General features: G+C 45.4%; 1 protein-coding gene across 1 annotated transcript; it reads left to right on the forward strand.

The window, feature by feature from the left end:
- The first annotated feature begins 8,865 nt into the window (after positions 1-8,865).
- On the forward strand, positions 8,866-15,983 carry LOC146753368 (obscurin-like protein 1). The gene is made up of 5 exons (XM_085529346.1): positions 8,866-9,274; positions 10,059-10,313; positions 11,598-11,873; positions 13,166-13,441; positions 15,910-15,983. The coding sequence occupies exons 3-5, from the start codon at positions 11,699-11,701 to the stop codon at positions 15,981-15,983; spliced, it is 525 nt and encodes a 174-aa protein (XP_085385472.1). The 5' UTR covers positions 8,866-9,274; positions 10,059-10,313; positions 11,598-11,698.
- The last annotated feature ends 6,537 nt before the right edge of the window (positions 15,984-22,520 follow it).

Raw genomic sequence — 22,520 nt, forward strand, 5'->3', positions numbered from 1 at the left:
CTTGAGCTCCTTCCCATCCTTCATCCACTCCACAGTAGCGCCTGTGTCTGAAAGCTCAGCCTGCAATTTGGCTTCCTCACGCAGCCGAGCGGAGATCTTTTCTAGATCTTTGCTCTTATTGCTAAATCTCACTGCAGCACCTGTCAGGAGCAAAGGCCTTGTTATTTCAATTTAGATCAGGCTAACGTGGTCAATGTTTGCTGCAACATCTCTGAAAAAGTATCACCTTCTGTTCCTACACTCATCATTGTGTCACTGCTGAGCAATTCAAGATATTTCATTTGCTCTTCTTGCCGGATTTACTAAGTAAAAATCAACCAAACATCTCCTTCTACTGATCAATAATGCTCTAAACATGCTTCTGCAGAGGTTTCCACCCAATGACAAACAGCTCCTCCCATAATGAATGTTTATTTGTTCTACTTGGTCATGCAAAGCTGATTGATAGAGATATTATTGGCATGATTTCTCCCCTACTTCTAAACTATTCCAGTGCAATCAGAAAGGCTGTCTGAACCTGGAGCTGAAAGTACTGCTCTATGGTGATGCAGTGGTAAACCTGCTGACTGAATGCACTGGCCAGTAGCTGTGAACTGCAGACATTCATCAGCTGGCATGAAGCAATCTGGTTCAGATACCAAGCAGCTGGGTAGATTGGCTTACCCTACACTCAGTGCTATCATGTTTAGGTCATTACCAGGACTCATGTCAGTCCATGGGATGCAATTTCAGGTATTTGGTACAGTCAGTGAATGCCTGCAGCCCCAGTTCTAATCATCAGATCACAGCAACTATGCCTTGACTGTAAGAGGAAAGGAGAAGGATCAAAGCAAATACCTCTCACTTTCATCTTGGTGCTGACATCAACATTTTCGGCAACAAATTTCACTTCTGCTCCATCATCGTTCTTGGTGACGTTCTTTATCATTAGGCTGTGAGTAGTTTGGGTTCTCTTGATGATGCAGGTCTCGCTTTCCTGTAAGACTTTACCATTGATGTACCAACTGCCGCAACACGTTGTTGTAAGGTCAATAGTAAACATGGCATTCCTTCCAGGTACAGCTTCACCAGTTGTTAGTGGGGATTTCACAGCCAGGACTGGTTCTGAGGAAGAACAACATGGATGTCTTAATGCTCTTTAGATGCAAGTCTGGGATCTCATTTAGAGATGGAAGATTAAATCATAGGGACATTTCTACTTCTCCCTTTGCATGAGTGCTGGAATAAGCACTTCTATGCTTCAAATCTGTTACAGAAAGTTCTGCCTCTTGCACATGTGAGATATCAAAAGATAAGGATATTCATGTCTCTGATTAAATCATAGGTACATTTCTACTTCTCCCCACAACCCCTAAATCCCTCAGAGCCCCCTAGAGCTCCTAGTCCTCCTATGGCCCACCACAGCCCCATATCCCCCCTAGATTCCCCCTCAACTCCCTTTACAGCCCCTGCACAGCTCTATAGAACAGTCTTACAGAACTACCTCTAGTAGAAGCAATCTCCACACAGAGATCCTTTCCCAGTGGCACTCAGCCCTTCAGTGGGGTCTAAGAGAGCTGCAGCCAGACTCAAACACAACTGCTCACACAGCTCAGCTGCCTTCACCTGTGCTCCTGACGCTGACACATTGCAGCCCCACATCCCCCTCTGCCCCCCCACAGCCCCACACCCCCCTGTCCTCCCCGCACTCCCCATCAGCCCATCCCACCTCAGTGCTGCCTCTGTCTCTTCTCTCCTCTCCCCGTCCCAGCGCCGGCCTCCCCCGGCCTCCCATTGGGCAGCGGCAGCTCCGCCGGCTCCGATTGGCTGAGCCGCAGTGCGTGGGAGTGGCCGTTGTGGGGGGGGCAGAGGGGGATGTGGGGCTGCAATGTGTCAGCGTCAGGAGCACAGGTGAAGGCAGCTGAGCTGTGTGAGGATATGGGCAGGTATGGGGCTTGAAGGGGTGGTGTATGGAGAGATAGAGGGTTGTGGGGGCCTTAGGGTGATATGGGGCTACTGGGGGCTGTCGGGGACTGTGGGGAGGAATATGAAGTTGTAGCAGATTGTGGGGGTGTAGGTGTGGTATATATATGTACATCTATGGGAATATACATATGAAAAAGATAGATCCATGTGTGTTCTGGGCTGCACTGAAAAAGGGGTGGCCAGCAGGAGAGGGAGGTGATTGTCCCCTCCTGCTCAGCTCTTGTGAGGCCCTATTTGCAGCACTGTGTCCAGGCCTGGGAAGGATGTGGAGCTGTTGGGGTGGGTCCAAAGGAGGGCCACTGTGATGATCAGACAGAAATTTGGGTGAAGCTGCCTGATTTTATGAAGCTATTCCCATTATTTTCTTGGTGCTGTGTTTCCCAAATGAGTGGTTTCTGGCTGTGCTGCAGCACCAGTCTGCATGTGAACATCAACTCTATTCACCATCTGGGAAGATCACGACTTCCCTTCTCCCACCAGCACCACTGAATTACAGTTACTCTAAGGAATCCTTAAAGAAGGGTTTATAGCTGTCATGTTATCTGAAGTGCTTGGGGCATTCTGATGCTATTAAGCTCTATGTATTAACAAGTTCAAAAAGAAAAGGTAGGCATCTGATTGTTGTGCCAGTTTCTAAGTTATTTGGAAAGCTGTACCACCCAACCACTCCTTCTGTTTGATGGAGGTGACAAAGCTCAGTTTAATTTCTGACTGCTGTTTAAATTCTGGAGCTCAAGCTGGTTCCTGGAGCAGAAAAAGCTCGGAAGCTGTCCCTCCTACAAGCAGGCACCTCTGAGCAAAATATGACATCTCAATTTCTGATGGTAAGGTCAGGAGATCTGATTCCAGCGTCTAGCTTTTGGCTTCATGCTGTGTTAGTGGGACCTTTGGCATCCAGCACTGACTAACAGCAACTGACGGGCTGGTAACAGTGCACATCAAAGCAGTTATGTGTCAGGATGGGTCAGGAAAATTGTATGGCATTGAGATTTCCTGTCTTTGCTCTCTGCAGATCTAACTAGCTGCTGGAAGAATCCTGTACGCCATGTTCACACCATTTTCAATGAGCTGGATGAGTCTGTTGTTGGCATTTTAATGCAATTGACCAGGCAGGCAATATGTATGGAGTATTTGGCTCTCTCTACAGTAATGAATATTTCAGTGTCTTCAACGTGTGGCTCATTGCTTCCATTTCAGGCTGCCCAGAGAAGCTGTGGATGCCTGTCCTTGGTGTTGAAGGCGAGGTTGGATGGGTGATGGGCAGCCTGAGCTGGTTAGTGGGCAGCCAGCCCATGGCAGGGTGTTTAGAACTGGATGATCTTGAAGGTTTCTTCCAACCCAAGCCCTCCCGTGATCCTATGATTCTGTGATTTCATTCAGGTTTATTGAGATGAGATGAGTTCTCCTAAATGCGCTGTTCTCCATATGATTATAATTGGAGTCTTAAATTATAATTGGGTGACATAAAGCAGACACCATACCTTCTGATGGCCAAAATGAAATGAAATCAATCCTTTACTGTGTCAGTAGTCTGTAACTAGAGCCCATCAGGTAATTCCCAGCCTCCTGCCTGTATCAGTGGCTGCATACAGTGAAAAAGTCTGATGGGAATTTAACCTCTAAAATGTTCCAAAGCAACCAGAGGGTGAATATATTCCCTATGCAAATACCTGCAGGAATAAGCTTGTCATGTATGTCCTCAGGTAGCACAGTAGTTAATGGTGGGACTCAGTAGGTCATGCTGAAAGTTGAGTCTGCTGATCTTGAAGGTCTTTTCCAGCCTACATGACCTTATGCTAATATTTCTGTATTTATTTCTGTTCAGCTCCCAGAAAACCTCCCACCCAGCCCCCAGCTGACCCCGTGGTGAAAAATAAAACAGAAACCTCAGTGACGCTGGCATGGTCCCCTCCGAAGATGCACCTCCCCATTCCAATCGATGGCTACATTGTGGAACCCAATAAACTAACTGGCTTCACCTGGGTGAGTGCCACAAGTCTCATGTCCCCGTCCCAGAGTTCACGGTGAGCAATCTGTCTGAAGAGGCTGATGATCAGTTCCGAGTGTCTGCAGTCAATGCGCATGGACAGAGCCCGTCTCTGGAATTCCCAGGGAGCGTGCACCTTGGTAAGCACAAAAGCCCCAATGGAAATGGGTCAGTGTGTGCTGAGCAGCTGTGTTGGTTCCCTAAAGTTGTTTTCTTTGACTTGAAGGATAGTAGTGCATTAACACACCAAAGACTTTCCCTTATTCCTAGTTCTCCTATCTCCTATCAACCTCCAGCTACCACTAAAGTGATACAAGTTATGTTTCTGTGACAGAGACATGAATATTATTATCTTTTGATATCTCACATGTGCAAGAGGCAGAACTTTCTGTAACAGATTTGAAGCATAGAAGTGCTTATTCCAGCACTCATGCAAAGGGAGAAGTAGAAATGTACCTATGATTTAATCTTCCATCTCTAAATGAGATCCCAGACTTGCATCTAAAGAGCATTAAGACATCCATGTTGTTCTTCCTCAGAACCAGTCCTGGCTGTGAAATCCCCACTAACAACTGGTGAAGCTGTACCTGGAAGGAATGCCATGTTTACTATTGACCTTACAACAACGTGTTGTGGCACTTGGTACCTCAGTGGTAAAGTCTTACAGGAAAGCGAGACCTGCATCATCAAGAGAACCCAAAGTACTCACAGCCTAATGATAAAGAACGTCACCAAGAACGATGATGGAGCAGAAGTGAAATTTGTTGCCAAAAATGTTGATGTCAGCACCAAGATGAGAGTGAGAGGTGTTGCTTTGATCCTTCTCCTTTCCTCTTCCATTCAAGGCATAGTTGCTGTGATATGATGATTAGAACTGGGGCTGCAGGCATTCACTGCCTGTACCAAATACCTGAAATTGCATCCCATGGACTGACGTGAGTCCTGGTAATGACCTAAACATGATAGCACTGAGTGTAGGGTAAGCCAATCTACCCAGCTGCTTGGTATCTGAACCAGATTGCTTCATGCCAGCTGATGAATGTCTGCAGTTCACAGCTATCGGCCAGTGCATTCAGTCACCAGGTTTACCACTGCATCACCATAGAGCAGTACTTTCAGCTCCAGGTTCAGACAGCCTTTCTGATTGCACTGGAATAGTTTAGAAGTAGGGAAGCAATCATTCCAATAATATCAATCAGCGTTGCATGACCAAATAGAACAAATAAACATTCGTGATGGGAGGAGCTGTTTGTCACTGGGTGGAAACCTCTGCAGAAAAATGTTTAGAGCATTCTTAATCAGTAGAAGGAGATGTTTGGTTGATTTTCACTTAGTAAATCTGGCAAGAAGACCAAATTAAATATCTTGAATTGCTCAGCACTGACATGTAGAAGAGACCTGTGACGAGTCACAGGGATGTTTACTTAGCTGTCATTCCATGGTGGGCTTTTTCTTACACAGATGTAGGGAGAAACTGAACTTTCCCACGCAGGTCTCTGTTTTGCTGCAGGGTTTAGGTCTGATCTCTGAGATCCACACGCTGGGCCTTGATTGCAATAAACGAGAGCCCTTTGTTTGCTCCAGTGGAAGACATTCCATTTCTGCAGTACCCTCTGCAGATGACACAAATGCAAATGCACCTTCTTCCCAGCAACAATTGCCTTGTTCTTTTTTACACTGAGTATGCATGAGGCTCTTCATCATATTCTTCTGGCTTGTCACCCTTGTTGATCCATGGAGAAACAACAAAGCCCTAGAGTAGTGTATGCACTTTGGCATTGGAGAGCTTACTTAATTGCTTCTTCTCAATGAACAAACTCCAGAGAGGCATGGAGACAGCTCCAAACAGAATTGAATAACGGGACTAAATTGATGGAGAGCAGAACTTCCTGCCAAGACTTGTCAGCTAGTCTTAATTTTGCTTTTCTTCTCTCTCTTTGTCACGATAGCATAATATTTCATACTGGCAGGTCTGCCCACAGAATTAACTGGCACAGGCTGCCCAGGGAGGTGGTGGGATCCCTGGAGGTGTTGAGGAACTGTGGAGATGTGGCCCTGATGGATGTTATCAGGGGGCATGGTGGGGTGGGTTGGGGTTGGAATCAAAGGAGGACCCCCATGTATTTCAGCAGGAAGCACTACTGGTAATAAGACCTTTGGAGCAAATCCTGGTAGGGCCACGCTCAGCTGGTCCAGTCCGGAGGCTGTTCCTCCTTCCTGCAGTATCTGCAATGAAAACCAGCAGCTGCGTTTGTGTGGCTGGGCTCACATCCAGCAGTGGTGAGGGAACTACAATGATAAGAGACAGTTGCTGAAAAAATGAATGAAATTTGACTGTATGATAGTATGGAGTTAAATCTATTGACAGGATCTCAGGCATCCCAGTGTCCATCAGCTGGCTCTCGAGCTCCTAAAAGACAGGCGTGCTGTAGAATGTTGTTGAATTTGTATTATCCATGCGTGTTCTTGGAACTGCAGAACAAATGCATGCATAATCCAGACTTTGATTTTAGCAGCTCTGACTGCGCTGTCTCAACAGACCCAACTCAGTTGTGTGCGCTGTTTTGAAATGATATGTTAACAAGAAGCTGGAAAGCAAACTCCATTACCCAGAGTAAAATAGGACTGTGGCCTTAGGCTTAAACTTTTGGCTAAGACAGTGGTGAGATTTTGAATCTTTGAAGTCAATTATTCCACTGTGTGTTAATAGGGGCCAGTTTCCTCATCTAACTTTTGAGCTCCAATTAATTTCCATAAAGGAATTGTGTTTTTCTTTTCAGTCCTAATTGACTCCATCTATTAGGCTTGATTTGTTTGCAATGTCATGGTGAAGCGGTACAAAAATGGCAAAGAAATCACGACCAGTAAGAAATTCAAAATGGAAGATAAAGGGAAAGTGCGTAAGCTTGTGGCTTCAGCTGTAACGAAAGAAGACAAGGGAACATGCTTCTGCAAAATTGGAGATGACACTCTGATTTTTGATTGGAAAGTCTCAGGTAAGTTTGTGAGGCAAACATGGGATCGCAATCCATGCAAAGCACTTCAGACTTAATTCATTTTATATGTCCAACCCTGTGGGTTTCCAGTATTTAGGACAAAGATTGCATAGCTCTATTGAAGCAATTCTGACCTTACTGTTGTCCCTGTGCAAATCCACAGTATGAGCAAATAATGTAACTGTGTTGTGATGAATTCAAGACAGCCTTATCTCCAGCTGGGGCTGGAGTCATGACTTGAGCCCTGACATCTGGGCTTCATTCTTCTAGTTCATGAATTGCCTCAGCACTTACATCATCTTTAAACCTATGACTGAAATGGTCCTAAGTTCTTAGCATGGGAATCCTGTCTCCTCTTTTGACAAATTAAACTCCACATTTGGAGTGTTGAGTGTTTCCTGCTGTACCCGAACGATGTTGTGATCTCCGAGGTGTCTCCCTGAGGTGCTGTAAGCACAGCCATTAGCTCATAGTGCAAGTAAAGCACTGTCCGGTCAAGCCTGGAGGAGTAATGCTTGTCACTGACCTGTTCCACTTCAGGGTGGAGCTGGAGGGTAAAATAACACAAGAAATTGTCATTGAAATTCAATATCTGTGAAATTCAGCTGGCTGCATTCACAGAACCTGGCGTTAAGATCTGTTTTCTGGTTTATTTCTTGATCCTGTTATCCATAACCCAGTCCTCATTTATGAACTGAAGCTCTACTGAAACCTTTCACTGTGTATGTTCATGCTGCAGTGCAGCGCTTGTGACCTTTAACAGCACATTCATGTTCCTCTAATCACAGGATCCTTAAGGTTGATTGAGACCCTCTAGTCCAACTGCTCACCCATCTCCACCATGATGCTCACCATCAGCTGGCTAAAAACTCAGCAGAGATGATAGATCAAGCACAATACTGGATTTGGGATGGCTAGAGATTCCTAAGATATTGAAGGATTGCTTGCAGGTGGTGTTGGCTCAGGTATTCACCCTGCATCCCACCTCCCATTCTGTTTGGTTGAGAATCATGCATTCTGCAATTTCACTTTGTAATTCAAAGACCCTGGCTTTATCTGTTGAAAAACTGATCTAAAACAAGCCGAGAAGACTCCGTTGGAACTGGTTGATGCAGAACAAAGGCATCCCCAAAGGACAAGTTGCACTGTTTGATGAACATTATTGGATGAGAGCTAAGCTAAGATTTAAAAAGTTCTGGGGCTGTCTCTGAGCATCAAATCCAGAGGAAGCCTGCATGATTCCCTGAGAATGGATACCTCCTACTTTGGTGTAGGGTGAAGGGAACACTAGCAGTAACTCCTATCACAAAATGTCACATGGCTCAGACAAAAAAGCCATCAAGAGGGCTTAATTAGGAGCACCAAATGCTCACAAGTTGGTCTTAGGGCAGGGAAGTAATCTATCTATGTGATACTGATTGATGCTATTAGTTCTAAACAGCTTGACTCTAGAGGGACCGTTCTTCTTTGGTCACCTAGTTTTAAAAGAATAGATGGCTCCTGTCTATTACAATTTTTAACTCATTATTTGTTCACTGATGCCATAAATGTGCCTGGCATAGCAATTGGCCTTGGTATATTCAGTGACTGAAAGCAACAGTTGTTGCTATAAGAAATGCAATACTAAGCTAGGTCTGCCTGTAGCTGACAGCCATCAGCTTGCTCCTCAGGCAGGTTGTGTCTGGATGGAATGAAGGGCATGAAATACTGATGTGCTCATCAAACGCTGCTTGTTAGCTTAGAGACAAGGTGTTGAATAGGTTTGTTCATGTATTGCAAACACGTTACTTAGCTGCCTTCATTTTAGCTTCAGAAGAACATGTGCAGAATACAGAATTGATTAAAAGAAATAAGAACTGTCTGCATAGAACTTACTCTTTCCTTACACAGGAGAATCAAGCACACGTTTGTATGTGAGTACCTCCAGAGGTGAAACTCAATCACCCAAATGTAATGAGCAGAGACATTACAATCAGTTCTAACTGTATCTTAATGCTGTACTGAAGAAGCCTGAGTCAGGATGTAAACCACTTTCTCTTTTTTTCTTCAGATGAAGCCATTGATTTTGTCAACAAGCCCAAAACAACTCCAGAAATATCAGTCAGTCCTTCTGAAGACCTGGAGCTGGTGTGTGAGGTGTCAGCTGCAAGCGGAGCTGTCGTATGGAAGAAAGATCAAACAGAGGTGAAGCAGGACCAGAGGACAAGCATCATCTCCCAGGGGATACACCGCAAGCTCATGGTCAAAAATGTGACCCTGAAAGACCGAGGGAGCTACAGCTGTGAAACAAAAGATGACAAAGCAACATTCCAAGTGAAAGTCAGAGGTGAGAAAATGCTTGGAATCCCAGAGAGAAAGGAACGCTTCATTTTGTGTGTCTTGCATTTGTAGGATCAACTTGCCGCCCCTCTGGTGCAAAACATTTTGGTCAACTAGTGTCATATCAACATTTTTCTACATGTGCTTTTCCATCCAGGAATGAATTCCTGCAACAAACCATAGGCAAGGAGGGTAACTTGTGCAGCTCTTGTAGTCAGCTGGTGTCTGCAGGGTTACAGTGCAAGAGCACACCAGGCATTCAAGGAGTGAGAAAAGGGGAGGTGTTTGAAGAGATCTGGTTACAAAATTTGAATGACACAATGAGGTGGAGAATGCCAATAATCAGACTCATAAATGACCTGGGTTGCAAAGGCCCACAGTGCTCATCCAGTTCCAGCCCCCTCCTATGTGCAGAGTTGCCAAGCAGCAGCCCAGGCTGCCCAGAACCACATCCAGCCTGGCCTTGAATGCCTGCAGGGATGGAGCATCCACAGTCTCCTTGGGCAGCCTGTTCTAGAGGGCCGTTCCCTTCTGATTTACTGGAAATGTAGAGAGACATGAGCAGAAAAAAAGAGAAGGGAGGAGGTTCAGCAGTGCATGCAGGTGTTTTAAATCTCATGTCCAAATCTGCTATTAGACTGCAAAATGTTTAGTTTTATGATATGATATGGTATGATACGATATGGTATGATATGATATGGTATGATATGATATGGTATGATATGATATGATATGATATGATATGATATGATATGATATGATATGATATGATATGCCTATCATTTCCCAAGGTGAGTCTACAAACAAGGACAAGGTAGACAAGGAGGTGAAGGCTGTACTGACGCTGAGCTGCGAGGAAGCCCAGGAGAAGGTGGAGGTGAAGTGGTACAAGGAGGGGAAACTGATCACCTGGAGCAAGAAGTTCAACGCTGAGTCAGAGGGCAAACAGCGTCGGCTGGTGGTGAGCCAGGTGTAGAAGAAAGATGCAGGGGAGTACAGCTGCGAGGCTGCTGGCCAGAAACTCACCTTCAAGATTCATGTAACAGGTGAGAGAGATGTTTCTCATCACAGAATGGCCCATGAGTCCCACTTGGTTTCCAGTTATACCTGAAGTTCTCTAAAGATCCCTGCTGGCGTCCAGCTGCTGTGTTAGAAAGGGAAGGCTCTCCTAAGAGTGCCGTGTAGATTTCCCAGCCTCATGAAGACATCTTGGATGCACAGAGCATGTCGAATTGCCCAAGATGCCTGAATGTGGGGAACTGGATTATGGTCAGTTGTAGTCAGTATAGTCTGAGGAGTGAGCTGCCACCATCTGCTGTAGGGTGAGGTGAGTCACCCACTGCCTTCCACTGAAGGTCACCACTCAGCACAGCACAGCTTCAAATCCCTCAGTCTCATTGGGAAACTGAAGCTTGAATGTTTTCCTATGGGAACCAAGATCAACCCTAACTCTCAGGTGGCTGAAGTTAAGTGCAGTTAACTTGTTTCATGATGTCGTATTGTTTACTACTGAGAATTAGCTGTGGCCTCTGAGTTTCAGTATCTAAACCTTATTTACAATATTGAGGATTTGGTAAAGAAGTGAGATTGGTTTGTAGGTATTCAGTGAAAGAAGTACTCCTGTTGACAGGGACAGAAATGAACACCTTATCAGGAGTCATATCAATATTGCATGAGTACATTGTTCTGTGTAAATGACATTTCAGTTTTGAATAAGAAATATGTAAATCAGCACTGCTTTTCTAGAGTGTAATTCGTAACACCTGTATGTCACTGAGCACAACATGCTTATATTTGGTGTTTGCTTTGGCTTCCAAATTTTGATGAATGTAATCATATTGACCCCCTCTAAAAATAGTTTTTTTAGGAACAATTTAAGCAAAGCTCCAAGAACCACAGAGAAATTATGTTAAAACTGATCTCAAGTGGTGCATATAATGCATCCTTCTCTGCTGCATTAGTAGATTCCCATCTGCTTATGGGGGGAGATTGCAAGGATTTAAATAAGGTTTAAATAAGGAAAATATTTACTCACAAACCTTAATTTTTTCAAACTATTGAATGTAAGAAGAATATTTAATGATATGAATGTGAAGGATATTTAAAGATATGAAGAATATATTTAGCATAGTAATGGACGATGAAGTGTTGGGTCACTGGTAATTAATAGAGAGAACGTATTTAATCTGGATCATGTTTAGTATGAATGAGACCATTCCAAAATTACAAACATACATGAAGTTGTCACAAGCAGCATTTTGTGTTTGGTTTTGAACACATTGGACAGCGTGAATGTAGCTGTGCATCCTAAATGCTCTCCCAATCTGCAGAAGCAGAAGATGCTTTCATCAACAAGCAGAAGGTGCAGAAGGAGGTGAAGGGTGCACCAACAGAAAATGCCACGCGGAGCTGCGAGGTGGCCCAGGAGAAGATGGAGGTGAAGTGGGACAAGGAGGGGAAACTGATCACCTGGAGCAAGAAGTTCAAGGCTGAGTCAGAGGGCAAACAGCGTCGGCTGGTGGTGAGCCAGGTGGAGAAGAAAGATGCAGGGGAGTACAGCTGCGAGGCTGCTGGCCAGAAACTCACCTTCAAAGTCGATGTAACAGGTGAGAAAGGGTACTTTTTGACCTTTCTATTTCTAGAATAATTTCTCGAATATTTATAAAAATGATTATTCTTTTATAAGAATATTTCCTATTGGGTGTCATATTTTTGTAAACCATGACTGGTATTGTTCAGGTCTGCTGGGAAAATGGAGAAAATAGTTCTGAATATATTTCACTTTGTATCTCCTCCATAAAGCTTTAGAAAGTCCTTAGGACAGGCAGCTCCATCCTTTAAAAACTGGCAGAGTTTCCCATTGCTGTGGGAGCAGATCCATACACAGGAAGGTTGTACTTGTGCCTGTCTATCCCCACACACTGGTACAACTGGAGAACTGTGAAGTGCAGCTGATTCTAGGAATGATTTAGAAGAGGGGCATCGTGGTGAGCATTTGGGTGTCAGCCCAATGTCTGATCACTTTTTATTCATCTTGGAAGGTCTTGTCTCATGCTATGGGGAAGATATAACTGAAAGGTTTTCTGTAGATTAATGTTTCTGGGGCATCAAGTAGTTGGCAGCAAGGGGAAGAAAGTGGTGTGGCGAGTCATCCAAGATTCATTGCCATGTTGTGGCTCCAGAGTAGGAAAAACACTTTTGTTTTCTGACCTACTCTGCCTCCCAAGTGACCTGACTAATGTGCCTCCAGGACGATGAGGATATTCCACCATTTGGATGCAGTAGAGGGTTTTTAGAGTTAGGGTACTATGGTTAGGCTGTGGTAGGAATTGATGATCTTCAAGGTCTTTTCCAACCTGGGTAATTCTATGATTCTAATAATGTGAGATAAGCTTAGCTCTTCTCAGGATGGGATGGGAAATAGTGACAAAGTCCTGAACATGGAGTCCTGGTCCGTCACTCTTTGCAGTGAACAGAATGATCCAGTGCTGACAACAGAGGCAGCTACTGGGATCGAAAGAAATGAATGCTATGTGTCTCTGATGCAGCACGGTACATTTCCTGACGCTAAAATTTGTCAGTTTGCACTCAGCTTCAACCAAAATATTTCCTCCTTTGCAGCGAAGTGACTTTAAGAACCCCTCAGGTGATCTCCTACCTTGCTGCACAGAGATAGTTGCTTTGTCACAAAGAGATTACTAAAAGCTTCTTTAGGAAACAAAGCTTCATCAAACAGACAAGCAAATGAAAATCACCCTCCATGGCACAGTTTGCATGTTATCCCAGCAGATTTAGGTGTGTTCTGCCAGGTCAAAGAGATGGTTTTCCATTGTTCCTGTAAGGTGGAAGGGCAGTGGGCACATTCCTATCTTGGACATGAATTATTTTCCCTTCTAAGAGCCAGAAGTGGTATTTACAAACAAGGAGAAGGTGCAGGAGGAGGTGAAGGCTGCACCAACAGAAAATGCCACGCTGAGCTGCGAGGTGGCCCAGGAGAAGATGGAGGTGAAGTGGTACAAGGAGGGGAAACTGATCACCTGGAGCAAGAAGTTCAAGGCTGAGTCAGAGGGCAAACAGCGTCGGCTGGTGGTGAGCCAGGTGGAGAAGAAAGATGCAGGGGAGTACAGCTGCGAGGCTGCTGGCCAGAAACTCACCTTCAAGATTCATGTCACAGGTGAGACAGGTGTTATCTGAAATACAGCAGAGAACAGTAAAGTAAAATCTAGTTTCTATTATACAGTGATCCAGTTGCAGTAGTCTGTGCTGAGGTTTTTTCTCTAGACTTGATTGGCTGGCTTTGTAGAAAGTATTTGGTTTTAGTATGGCACAAAGACCTGTTTCAGTCTGTCTGTAGAATAATAATTACTGATATATGTACAATGGAAGCAATATTCAAGGTATTATTCAAATCTCTCCTGTGCCTGAGATCCCAAACTGTAATTCTTGTTCACCGAAACATTTGACTAAGATAAGTATGTGCAGTGAGGCTGGAGTGCATGTTGTACGTGCAGCCTTTCATGGCAGGAGAAGCAGGAACTTCTCCTAGTAGTACACTGCCTTTTTCCTATGCCTTTATGTTGGAGGCTGCATCTGGATAGGTGAGTCTTCTACTCCCAGTAAGAGACCTGGTAGAGCTGACTATTCCCAGAGCTCAAAGTAAAATAGATATCTGCAAATCACACACAAAGAAGAAAGGACTGCGTTGGTGAGCATATTTCCTTTGTGCCTTTGACAGTCACAGTTGTGGCAATGGTAGAGGCCATGAGGAGTCTGTTCAGGAAGCCAGGAGTACTGTTCTGGGTCATGAAAAGGCAGCCAGTGGTTTGACTATCACATGTTTATATGTTTTGATGTTTCACAGTGGGTCTTAAGTTAAAGGAACTCAGGTTTTGGCTGCCTGCAGGACAGATGTTCTTTTGGGTTCAATATGTTTGCATAGTGACTTGCAACCATGGGACTGGTGTTCAAGGACCCTCTTGGTTCCTTCTTGGTTCCTAGTTTCTTTCTTGCCTAGATTTGACACTGTGTTTCAACAGAAGAGCTGATATTCTCTAGTGAAGGCTATTAGTTTGGGCACAAGTGGTAACCCAAAGCAGTTCCAAGCTGTACATACAGACCTGTAAGATGGTCTCATTTCAGTCCCTCAGTCAATACTTTTTCTTTTCTTCCCTCAGAGCCAAAACCTGTGTTTATAAACCAGGAGCAGGTGCAGAAAGAGGTGAGTGCTGCCCTGGCAGCAAGTGCCTCCCTCAGCTGTGAAGTAGCACAGGATCCAAGCGAAGTAAAATGGTACAAGGATGGAAGACTTCTTGCCTCCTCCAGAACGTTCAGAATGGAATCTGTGGGCAAAACATGGCGTCTGGTTGTGGAGCAGCTGGAGAAGAAAGATGCTGGAGAATACATCTGCGAGGCTGCTGGCCAGAAGATGACCTTCAAGTTGGAAACAACTGGTGAGCATTCGCTTTGGGAGCACTAAGCAGCTGTTTATGTGGCTTAGAGAAAGAGGAAGTGAGCCATGCCGAAGGGAAGGTGGTGTGGTGCAGGAATGCAGTTGAGATCAAACCCAGCAAACGTTTCCAGATTGACGAGGAAGGGGTCAGAAGAACCCTGACAATAACAGGGATCTGGACTGAGGATGAGGGAGAGTACTTCTGTGAGTCCAGAGATGACAAGAGCAGCATTACCATCACCCCCAAAGGTATGTCTCTGGAAATGAAGGCTGACAGTGTGGAAGGATCCTTGGCTTCCCTCATCAGCCATTACAACACTGCAAAGCTGAGTTTATTTGTGTGTTTATGCTGTTCTCTGTGTTAACAACCAAGTACAAAACTTGTCTTTCTCTCTAAATAACTGTTGAACAGCTGCTTCTGAAGAGCACAGCAGTTAAGTGGGCAAATCAGCCTTCAAGTCTGGAATTAAGCATCCCAAATGTGAGATGGGAGTTTTTTTATTCCTTCTTTGTCTCTTTTCTTCTTGCTTCTTTGTAGATGCAAGGAGGATCTCCTCTACAGGCAGGAGATGTGAGTGTGAGTTATGGTGATCACTTACTGCGAGTCATAAAATCTGATGCTTCCAATAAAATCATTGACTCTGTTGGCTCTTTGAAGGTGCTCATACATAAAGGAGCTCATACACTTAGGGACACATCTTTTATGTGCTCCTAAGTGGTTTCTTCTTGTCCATCATCTCACAGGGTGGTGAAATTTGTTGGTTCAGACTTTTGTACTAGGAGCTCAGCAGTGGTTAAAGCTCACACTTGTGCAAAGTAAACAAGCTCCTGCAATTCGTCTCTACTCTGTTTTAGCTGTGGATTAGCTTGACAGTTCCCTTCCATAAGCTTTATGGTTTCCTTCTATAAGTCTACGTACACAGATTGAGTTGCTTAACTTGAAGTCTTGCTCCAGGATTTTGGGCATATTATTAGCAAAAAATATCACAAATAATTTCGCCAACAATTCTCCCCACCTATATGTAGCTTTCCTTTTTTTCACTGGAAGGATTTACACTGGCAGATAGGGTGGGCATGTAGAAACAACCCCATTAATTCTCATGAAGCTCTTATTTTTCTGACTGGCCTTTGTTTTGTGATTCTGCATGCATGCCCTGTAGCTAAAGCCTGGATGTCTTCCCCAACACTTTCAGTCTCCCATCCTTACTTCAGTTACTCCATTGCAAATCTCTCTGCTAGTACAAGAGAGTGTTTATTTTACCCCTGACTTTTAACTGAGTTAGTTCCATTAAGTGGCTGAAGCCCTAAGTGATCCAAGAATGAAAATTGCAATCAAAATTAGCGTCACTCAGAAGGACAAGGTCACATTTGAGTGTGAGCTGTCCAGGCCCAAGGTGGACGTCAAGTGGTTCAAGGTATGGCATGTAATGGTATTTTCCTTTCTGACTTCTCTGGAAATGAATGAGAGCCTTTAATTTCACTTCCAAGGGATGCAAGTCTGAGCTTTTGCTTGATAGCTTTTGCACTGCTCTCTTTTCTTTATGCTCTTTTACTTGCCCAGATCAGCACTCTTTGTTATTATGTCCTGAGTTCATTTATCAAGTTGAAATGGAAGTTTGTTTTGTGTTTCTTGTGAACTCCTGAGGTCTTGCTGCACAAAATATTGTTGGTTGGAGTACAGTCTTGAGCTTCAACTCTAACACAGAAATTCTCAGCCAGGATTTTGTAGCCTTGTTGTGATCTGGGTTTTAGGGTGAAATCTCAGTTTTCTTTGCACCTGACAGTGTGAGAATTTGCTCTGGCACTTTGTGTACCTCCCCGGTGCTCAGCTGTTCCTTCCCTTACTTGGGGATAACGTCATTTATTCAAGGTGATGTCCAAACGAGCTTGTTAACAGTCCTCCGCAGTGCTTTAAGCTGTCATAGGTCAGCCAGAATTTCTGCATGTTCTATAGCCATTCCTACATGTTGAAAACACTGCACTGTGCTTAAGCTTCAGCATATGTTCCAGTAAGCACAGTTCCATTAATTCTAGGGGAGTGGGTGAATTAAGCATAGATCTAAAGGCTCCCTTTGCTCAGTGCAGAGATGGAAGGACTTATGGAGATCTGACTTGACATTTTCCCTTCTAGGATGGGAAGGAGCTCCATCAAAGTAAAAAAGTGGGCATTACTTCCCAGGGAAATAAGAGAAGTCTCATTATTCACAAGTGGTGAACTCTCATTTTCTCTCTCAGTCTGCAACCACGTTGGGTTGCTGTTTCAGTACTGGCTGTTTTATGCAGGAACTCTGCTCCTGAGGTTAATCCAACTTCTATCCAGGCCCTTCAGAAGGAAAGGGAAATAGCAGCACAGAACTATGGTCTGATCTGACATAAATAAGTGCAGACGTGGAGAGTTAAAAGGGATTGTGTGTTGTTCAAGGGATTTTGAAGCAAAAATGTCCTCTAGGTAAGATTTGAGGCTGACATTCCCCATACATTGTGGGCACACAAGCTAAGGAGAGACTAGTGATGAGCATGCAGAGAAGCCAATGGTTCAGACAGGTTTGTAGTTTGGAAAATAAAGATGAGGTGATTGGTGGTAACCAATATGGCTTCATCAAGGTCAAGCCATGGCTGACAAACTTGGTGGCCTTTCATGATTGAGTAACAGCATTGGTGGATAATGGGAGAGCAACTGACATCATCTACTTGGACTTGTGCAGAGCATTTGATCCCGTCCTGCATGACATCCTGGTCACCAAAGTGGAGAAAAATGGTTTTGATGGTTGGACCAGTTGCAGGATAGGGAACTGTCTGGATGGTCACACTCAGAGAGTTGCAGTCAATAGCTGAGTGTCCAGGTGGAGGGTGGTGTTGGGACCAGTGTTCTTTAACATTTTTGTAGGCAACGTGGACAGTGGAATCAAATGCAGCTTCAGCAAGTTTGCAGATGACACCATCTGCAAGCATTTGGAGGTAACCAGCTGCAGTGAAGTGAGCAATTTCAGTGCCTATTTCTGATGGTGGCAATGAGTTGAGAAGTCACACTTAATTGACGGTGCCTGTTTCCATTCTGACAAAGGCTGTAGTTGCAGCTGACTTCCCGAGGCTGCCATACGTGGTGGTGACGCAGCCTTGGGCTTCTGCGTTTGCATGACTCCCACCTTTCCTTTCTGTGTCTTGCAGGTCAGCTGGTGCTGGAAGCGGCCGGTATCTGAGCAGGAATGAAGGTGAGTGCAGGAGCAGCTGCTGAGGGGAGGAAGGAAGTCCATGCTAATGAGCTCTGAAGCATCTGCGGGTACAGTACCAGAATAGGCAGCAGTGATGCAGGGAGCTCCCCAGCAGGAAGCTGTCTGATCCAAATGCTTGCTGAGAGTTTGGAAGCCCAAACCCTTATGGTCTCTGTAAGGGTGGCTAATATAAAGACGTTAACCAAGATGGTGGTAAATAGTCAAAGGTTGTTAGCAAAGGAAAACTCACCAATGTCGATGTTTTGACCAGAAAGCTGAGGCAGTCTCAACTGGGGAGCAGTCACCAAGAGATGCTGCCTCAGTGGTGGTCAGCCCTTAAATGAGGTCTCAGAGGAGGTGGAGTCGAGATCCACCCCTTCTGTGAGCACAGCTCCATTACTCTCACCTGTGCTCCCGCAGCTGACCCAACACTTGCCTCAGCTGATTAATCAGAGGTTCAAGCTGTGATTTCCCATACAGTCTCTAAGCTGAAGGCAGCATCTCCTTGATCTGATGGTGGTGTGCCTGAGTGAGGGAGTGATCCAAGCTGGATGCAGAAGAGTCATCTTAATTTCTCTGCTATTTTACTTCAGATGACACCTATTGGGTGTTGGTTTCTTAAAATTTGGATCTAGGAGGTGGCCTCTTCCTTTGCTTCTGGTGAAAGCACAGTAGTGCAGCAGGAGTAGAAGACAAAGAGGTTTTCTTTGTGACAGCAACACCGATTATTTGATTCAAATGTGGAACAGTGATGAAGATGGTGAAGAACAGATACACCTCAAAGACATGCTTGATCACATAAGGAATGAGCATGTGATCCAAGACAGTCAGTGTGGCTTTAGCAGGGGAAGGCCATGCCTAACTAATCAGGTGGTCTTCTATGATGGAGTGATGGCATTTGTGGACAAAAGGAAGGAAACTGATGTCATTGACCTGGACTTGAGTGAGATCTTTGACATGGCCCTCCACCACATCCTTATCTCTAAACTGGAGGGATGTGGATTTGACAGGTGGACCACCTGGTGGATAAGGGATTGGTTGAAAGGCCACAGACAGAGGGTGGTGATTCATGGTTCTGTGTCCAGGTGAAGGCTGATAACAAGTGGTGTCATCCAGGAGTCTGTCTTGGGACCAGTGCTTTTTTACATGGTTATCAGTGACACCATCGATGCAATGGAGTGCACCCTCTGCTGTTTGCTGAGTGGTGCGGCTGATGCAGTGGAAGGAAGGGATGCCATTCAGAGGGAGCTCAACCGAGAGGTTGGCCTAGGTGAATCTAATGAGGTGGAACACAGCAAAGTGCAAGGTTTTGCACTTGGGCTGGAGGAATCCCAGGCATTTCTACAGCCTGGGAGGAGCAGTCCTTAAGAGAAGCCCCGCAGAGAAGGACCTGGGGGTCCTGGTGGATGAAAAACAGAACGTGAGCCATCAGCGTGCTCTTGCAGCTCAGAGAGCAAATGGTCCCCTGGGCTCCATCAGAAGAGGGGATGGCCAGCAGGGACAGGGAGGTGATTGATCTTCATGATCCTTGAGGTCCCTTCCAACCCGGGCCATTCTATGATTCTGTGATTACACTCGCTGTCAGAAATAACGGCAGCTGTACAGAAGCTGGATATATTTTGGGACAGTTCTTGTAACCAGCTGATTTTAAGACCTTGCCCAAGTCGTGAGTCTTAATTGCATGTCAGAAGAAAGCTGGGAAAGTGGTTATTGCTCATTCTTCCTCATTTGCTGATTCTTTCTTTAGTGTTCCTTTTCCAAAGGAGATTCTGGTGATGGAAGCAGTTGAAGAAAGAACCAAAGCAGCTCTTGCCAAGAGTGCTTGAAGTCCCTGTGGAGAGAAGCAAAGAACTTAGGCTTCCTCTGGGATGCTCCCCACCATGTCTCAGGAAGGAGACCAACTGCTGTTCCACTTTCTGCTCTGTGTGTGGAAAGGTACGTCTGTGTTTCTTCTGCTTGTTTTTTCTTTCTTTTTCTGGCTTTGAAGGAGAAGGGGTAGAGCAAGGGGAGACCCACTGGTCATTTGTCACCTCAAGAGCAGGATGGATTCTGCATTGACTGTGAAAAACCTGGGCTAGTAGCATGGGCATGTTTCAGGCTGGACTCTTCTTTTGCTGCTTGGTTTCCTTTTGGTTACAGGGAGACAGCTGTCTAAAGGTGTGTTTTCAAACCCACTCTCCAAAACCACGTTTCATTGTTGCAGGTGGTTCAGTGTGCTCTTGCAGTGCAGATGCTGTAGTTTGGTGTAGAATCTGAATGGTTTCTGTTCCTAGGGGAGGACTGGGAGGAGGTAGTGAGAAGAGAATTCAATGCCTGAGGTGTATCTTAGTGAGAAATGTTGGCATGAGGTGCTGAAAGTCTTGAGCTGTCAAAGGCCAGTGAGGCTCAGACTCCTTAACCTGCTGGAGCAGGGTGGAAGCAAGGAGTGGGCACTGCCGTCCCACAGGCTGCACTTGGTTCTGGTCTGCCAGGTCTGTGCTGGCCTGGATTTCTTCTGAGAAGTTTGTTGGAGCTGCTTGGAGTAGTGAAGGGTGGGGAAGAAGTGCTGCTCAAGAGCTAAGGCTCTGCTTGATCATTTTGGATGGATTTAACCATGGTATCTGAAGACATAGTTTCCATCAGAATGATCCCAGCATTGTGCAAGTGTCTCAGCTGAAGCCCCTGAGCAGATGTGTGAGAGCACCCTCCTACTCCAGCTGAGCCATAGGAAAGCTGACTATGCCCAGTAATTACAGCTTCTGCAGATTGAATGTGCTTCCAAGTGTTTTCCTTAGTGATCAATCATGTCCCAGCACTGTGATATTCCATCTCTGGCACAATCTGGAGCATCTCTGCAATCCTTGGTTGCCCATTCCCACCAGCATTTCTTCCTTTCTCTCTTTAGAATCAGTGTGGTGCAGTTCCCTGTGTTTGTGAGCAGCAGCCAGCAGGCTGCAAGAGATCCAATGGCAGATTTCAGCACACAGAGGGATGTGATGGGGACAGACTGTACTTACCGCCATGCAGAAGGGAGTTTTTACTGTCCTCTATCAAGAAGTATGAAAGAATAGAGTTTGAATGTTACTTGTGAGCAGGTGCTGTGCTGTAGGGGATGTCAGGTAACCATTAATTTGGGGGTGCAGGAAGGAGCAGTGAAAGTGATGTATTAGTTTGTGTTTTGACTGTTGGAGTGCAGTTCCATTTTTGGGAGCAAAACTATGGGCTAAGATGGAAAACAGAAGGGAGAAGGCTGATACCTGGATCGTGGGCTGAGCTTTGGTGACTGCAGCCATTTGCAGTCGAAGTTTTGCACAGTGGGGCTCAGAATGGGAGCTGATGATGAATGGGAGCTGCTCAAGGGACAGACTTCCACGTACAAGTTCCAGTGCCTCAATGACTTTCTTGTAGCGAGGAGCCCAAAACTGAACATAAGACTTGAGGCGCAGCCTCCCCAGTGTTGAGTCCAAAGGGATGATTACCTCTCTGCTCCTGCTGGCCACACTATTTCTGATACAGGCCAGGATGCCGTTGGCCTTCTTGGCCACCTGGGCACACTGTTGGCTCATGTTCAGCATCAACCAACAGCCCCAGGTCCATTTCCTCTGCACAGTCCTGCAGCCACTCAGCCCCAAGCCTATAGCGCTGCATTAGGTTATTGTGGCCAAAGTGCAGGACCTGGCACTTGGCCTGGGTGTACCACATCCCATTCACCTCAGCCCAGTGAGGTTGATCCAGCTTATCTAGATCCCTCTGAAGGGGCCTCCCTTCCCTCAGGCAGGTTGACACCAGCTCCCAGAAAAAAGACAAAAAGAGAAGAAAGCAGAAATGAAGAAGGCTTCTCTGAGAGCTGCCCCTGCACCTGCAGAGGTGAGTCCTTGTTATGGACAGACACAGCTCTTGTTGTCAGGGCCTCCATCTGTCAGACATGAATGAGACTGTAAAATCCTGAGGGAAGTGGCGTCCTGTTTCTGCACTTGCTTTGTTTCTTTGCAGTGTTTGAAGTGTTACACAAAATGAAGGATAAATCTCTAAAGCAGGTGGTCGGGATGCTGGCATGATGATGTTACTTATGTAATTAGTGCTATTATTTTGTAGTATGTTAATAGTTTGCTAATAAACAAAAAACAAGGGGGGGTTGGAGGGGTCGGTAACAGAGGAAGGGGTTCTGGTAACAGAGGATGCTGAGAAGGCGGAAATACTGTATGCTTTCTTTGCTTCTGTCTTTAGTGAAAAGGCATTCCCTGAGGAATCCCAGAACCTGGAGGTTAATGAGAGAGTCTGGGGAATGGGAGATTTCCCTTTAGTCAGGGAAGAGGTGGTCCGTGAGTGCCTAGGAAACATTAATGTCCATAAATCCATGGGACCTGATGGGGTGCATCCACGGGTGCTGAGAGAGCTGGTGGAGGTCATTGCTGAGCCGCTCTCTGTAGTCATTCAGAGGCCTTGGAAACTGGGGAGGTGTCTGAAGACTGGAGGACGGCCAGTGTCACTCCGGTCTTTAAAAAATGGCAAGAAGGAGGACCCAGGTAACTATAGGCCAGTCAGCCTCACCTTTATCCCAGGGAAGGTGATGGAACAGCTTGTGCTGGATGCCATCTCCAGAGAACTGGGAG

Source organism: Coturnix japonica, chromosome Z (genome assembly GCF_054131305.1).
Source record: "Coturnix japonica strain WE chromosome Z, WE-NBRP24, whole genome shotgun sequence".
In the NCBI taxonomy this organism is placed as follows: Eukaryota; Metazoa; Chordata; class Aves; order Galliformes; family Phasianidae; genus Coturnix; species Coturnix japonica.

Bases quoted from the DNA above. Each gene is read 5' to 3' on its own strand.
- LOC146753368 (XM_085529346.1), top strand. From the start codon at position 11,699: ATGGAGGTGAAGTGGGACAAGGAGGGGAAACTGATCACCTGGAGCAAG. The intron at 11,874-13,165 runs GTGAGAAAGGGT...TTCCCTTCTAAG, and splicing joins CTTCAAAGTCGATGTAACAG to AGCCAGAAGTGGTATTTACA. The intron at 13,442-15,909 runs GTGAGACAGGTG...CAACACTTTCAG, and splicing joins CTTCAAGATTCATGTCACAG to TCTCCCATCCTTACTTCAGT.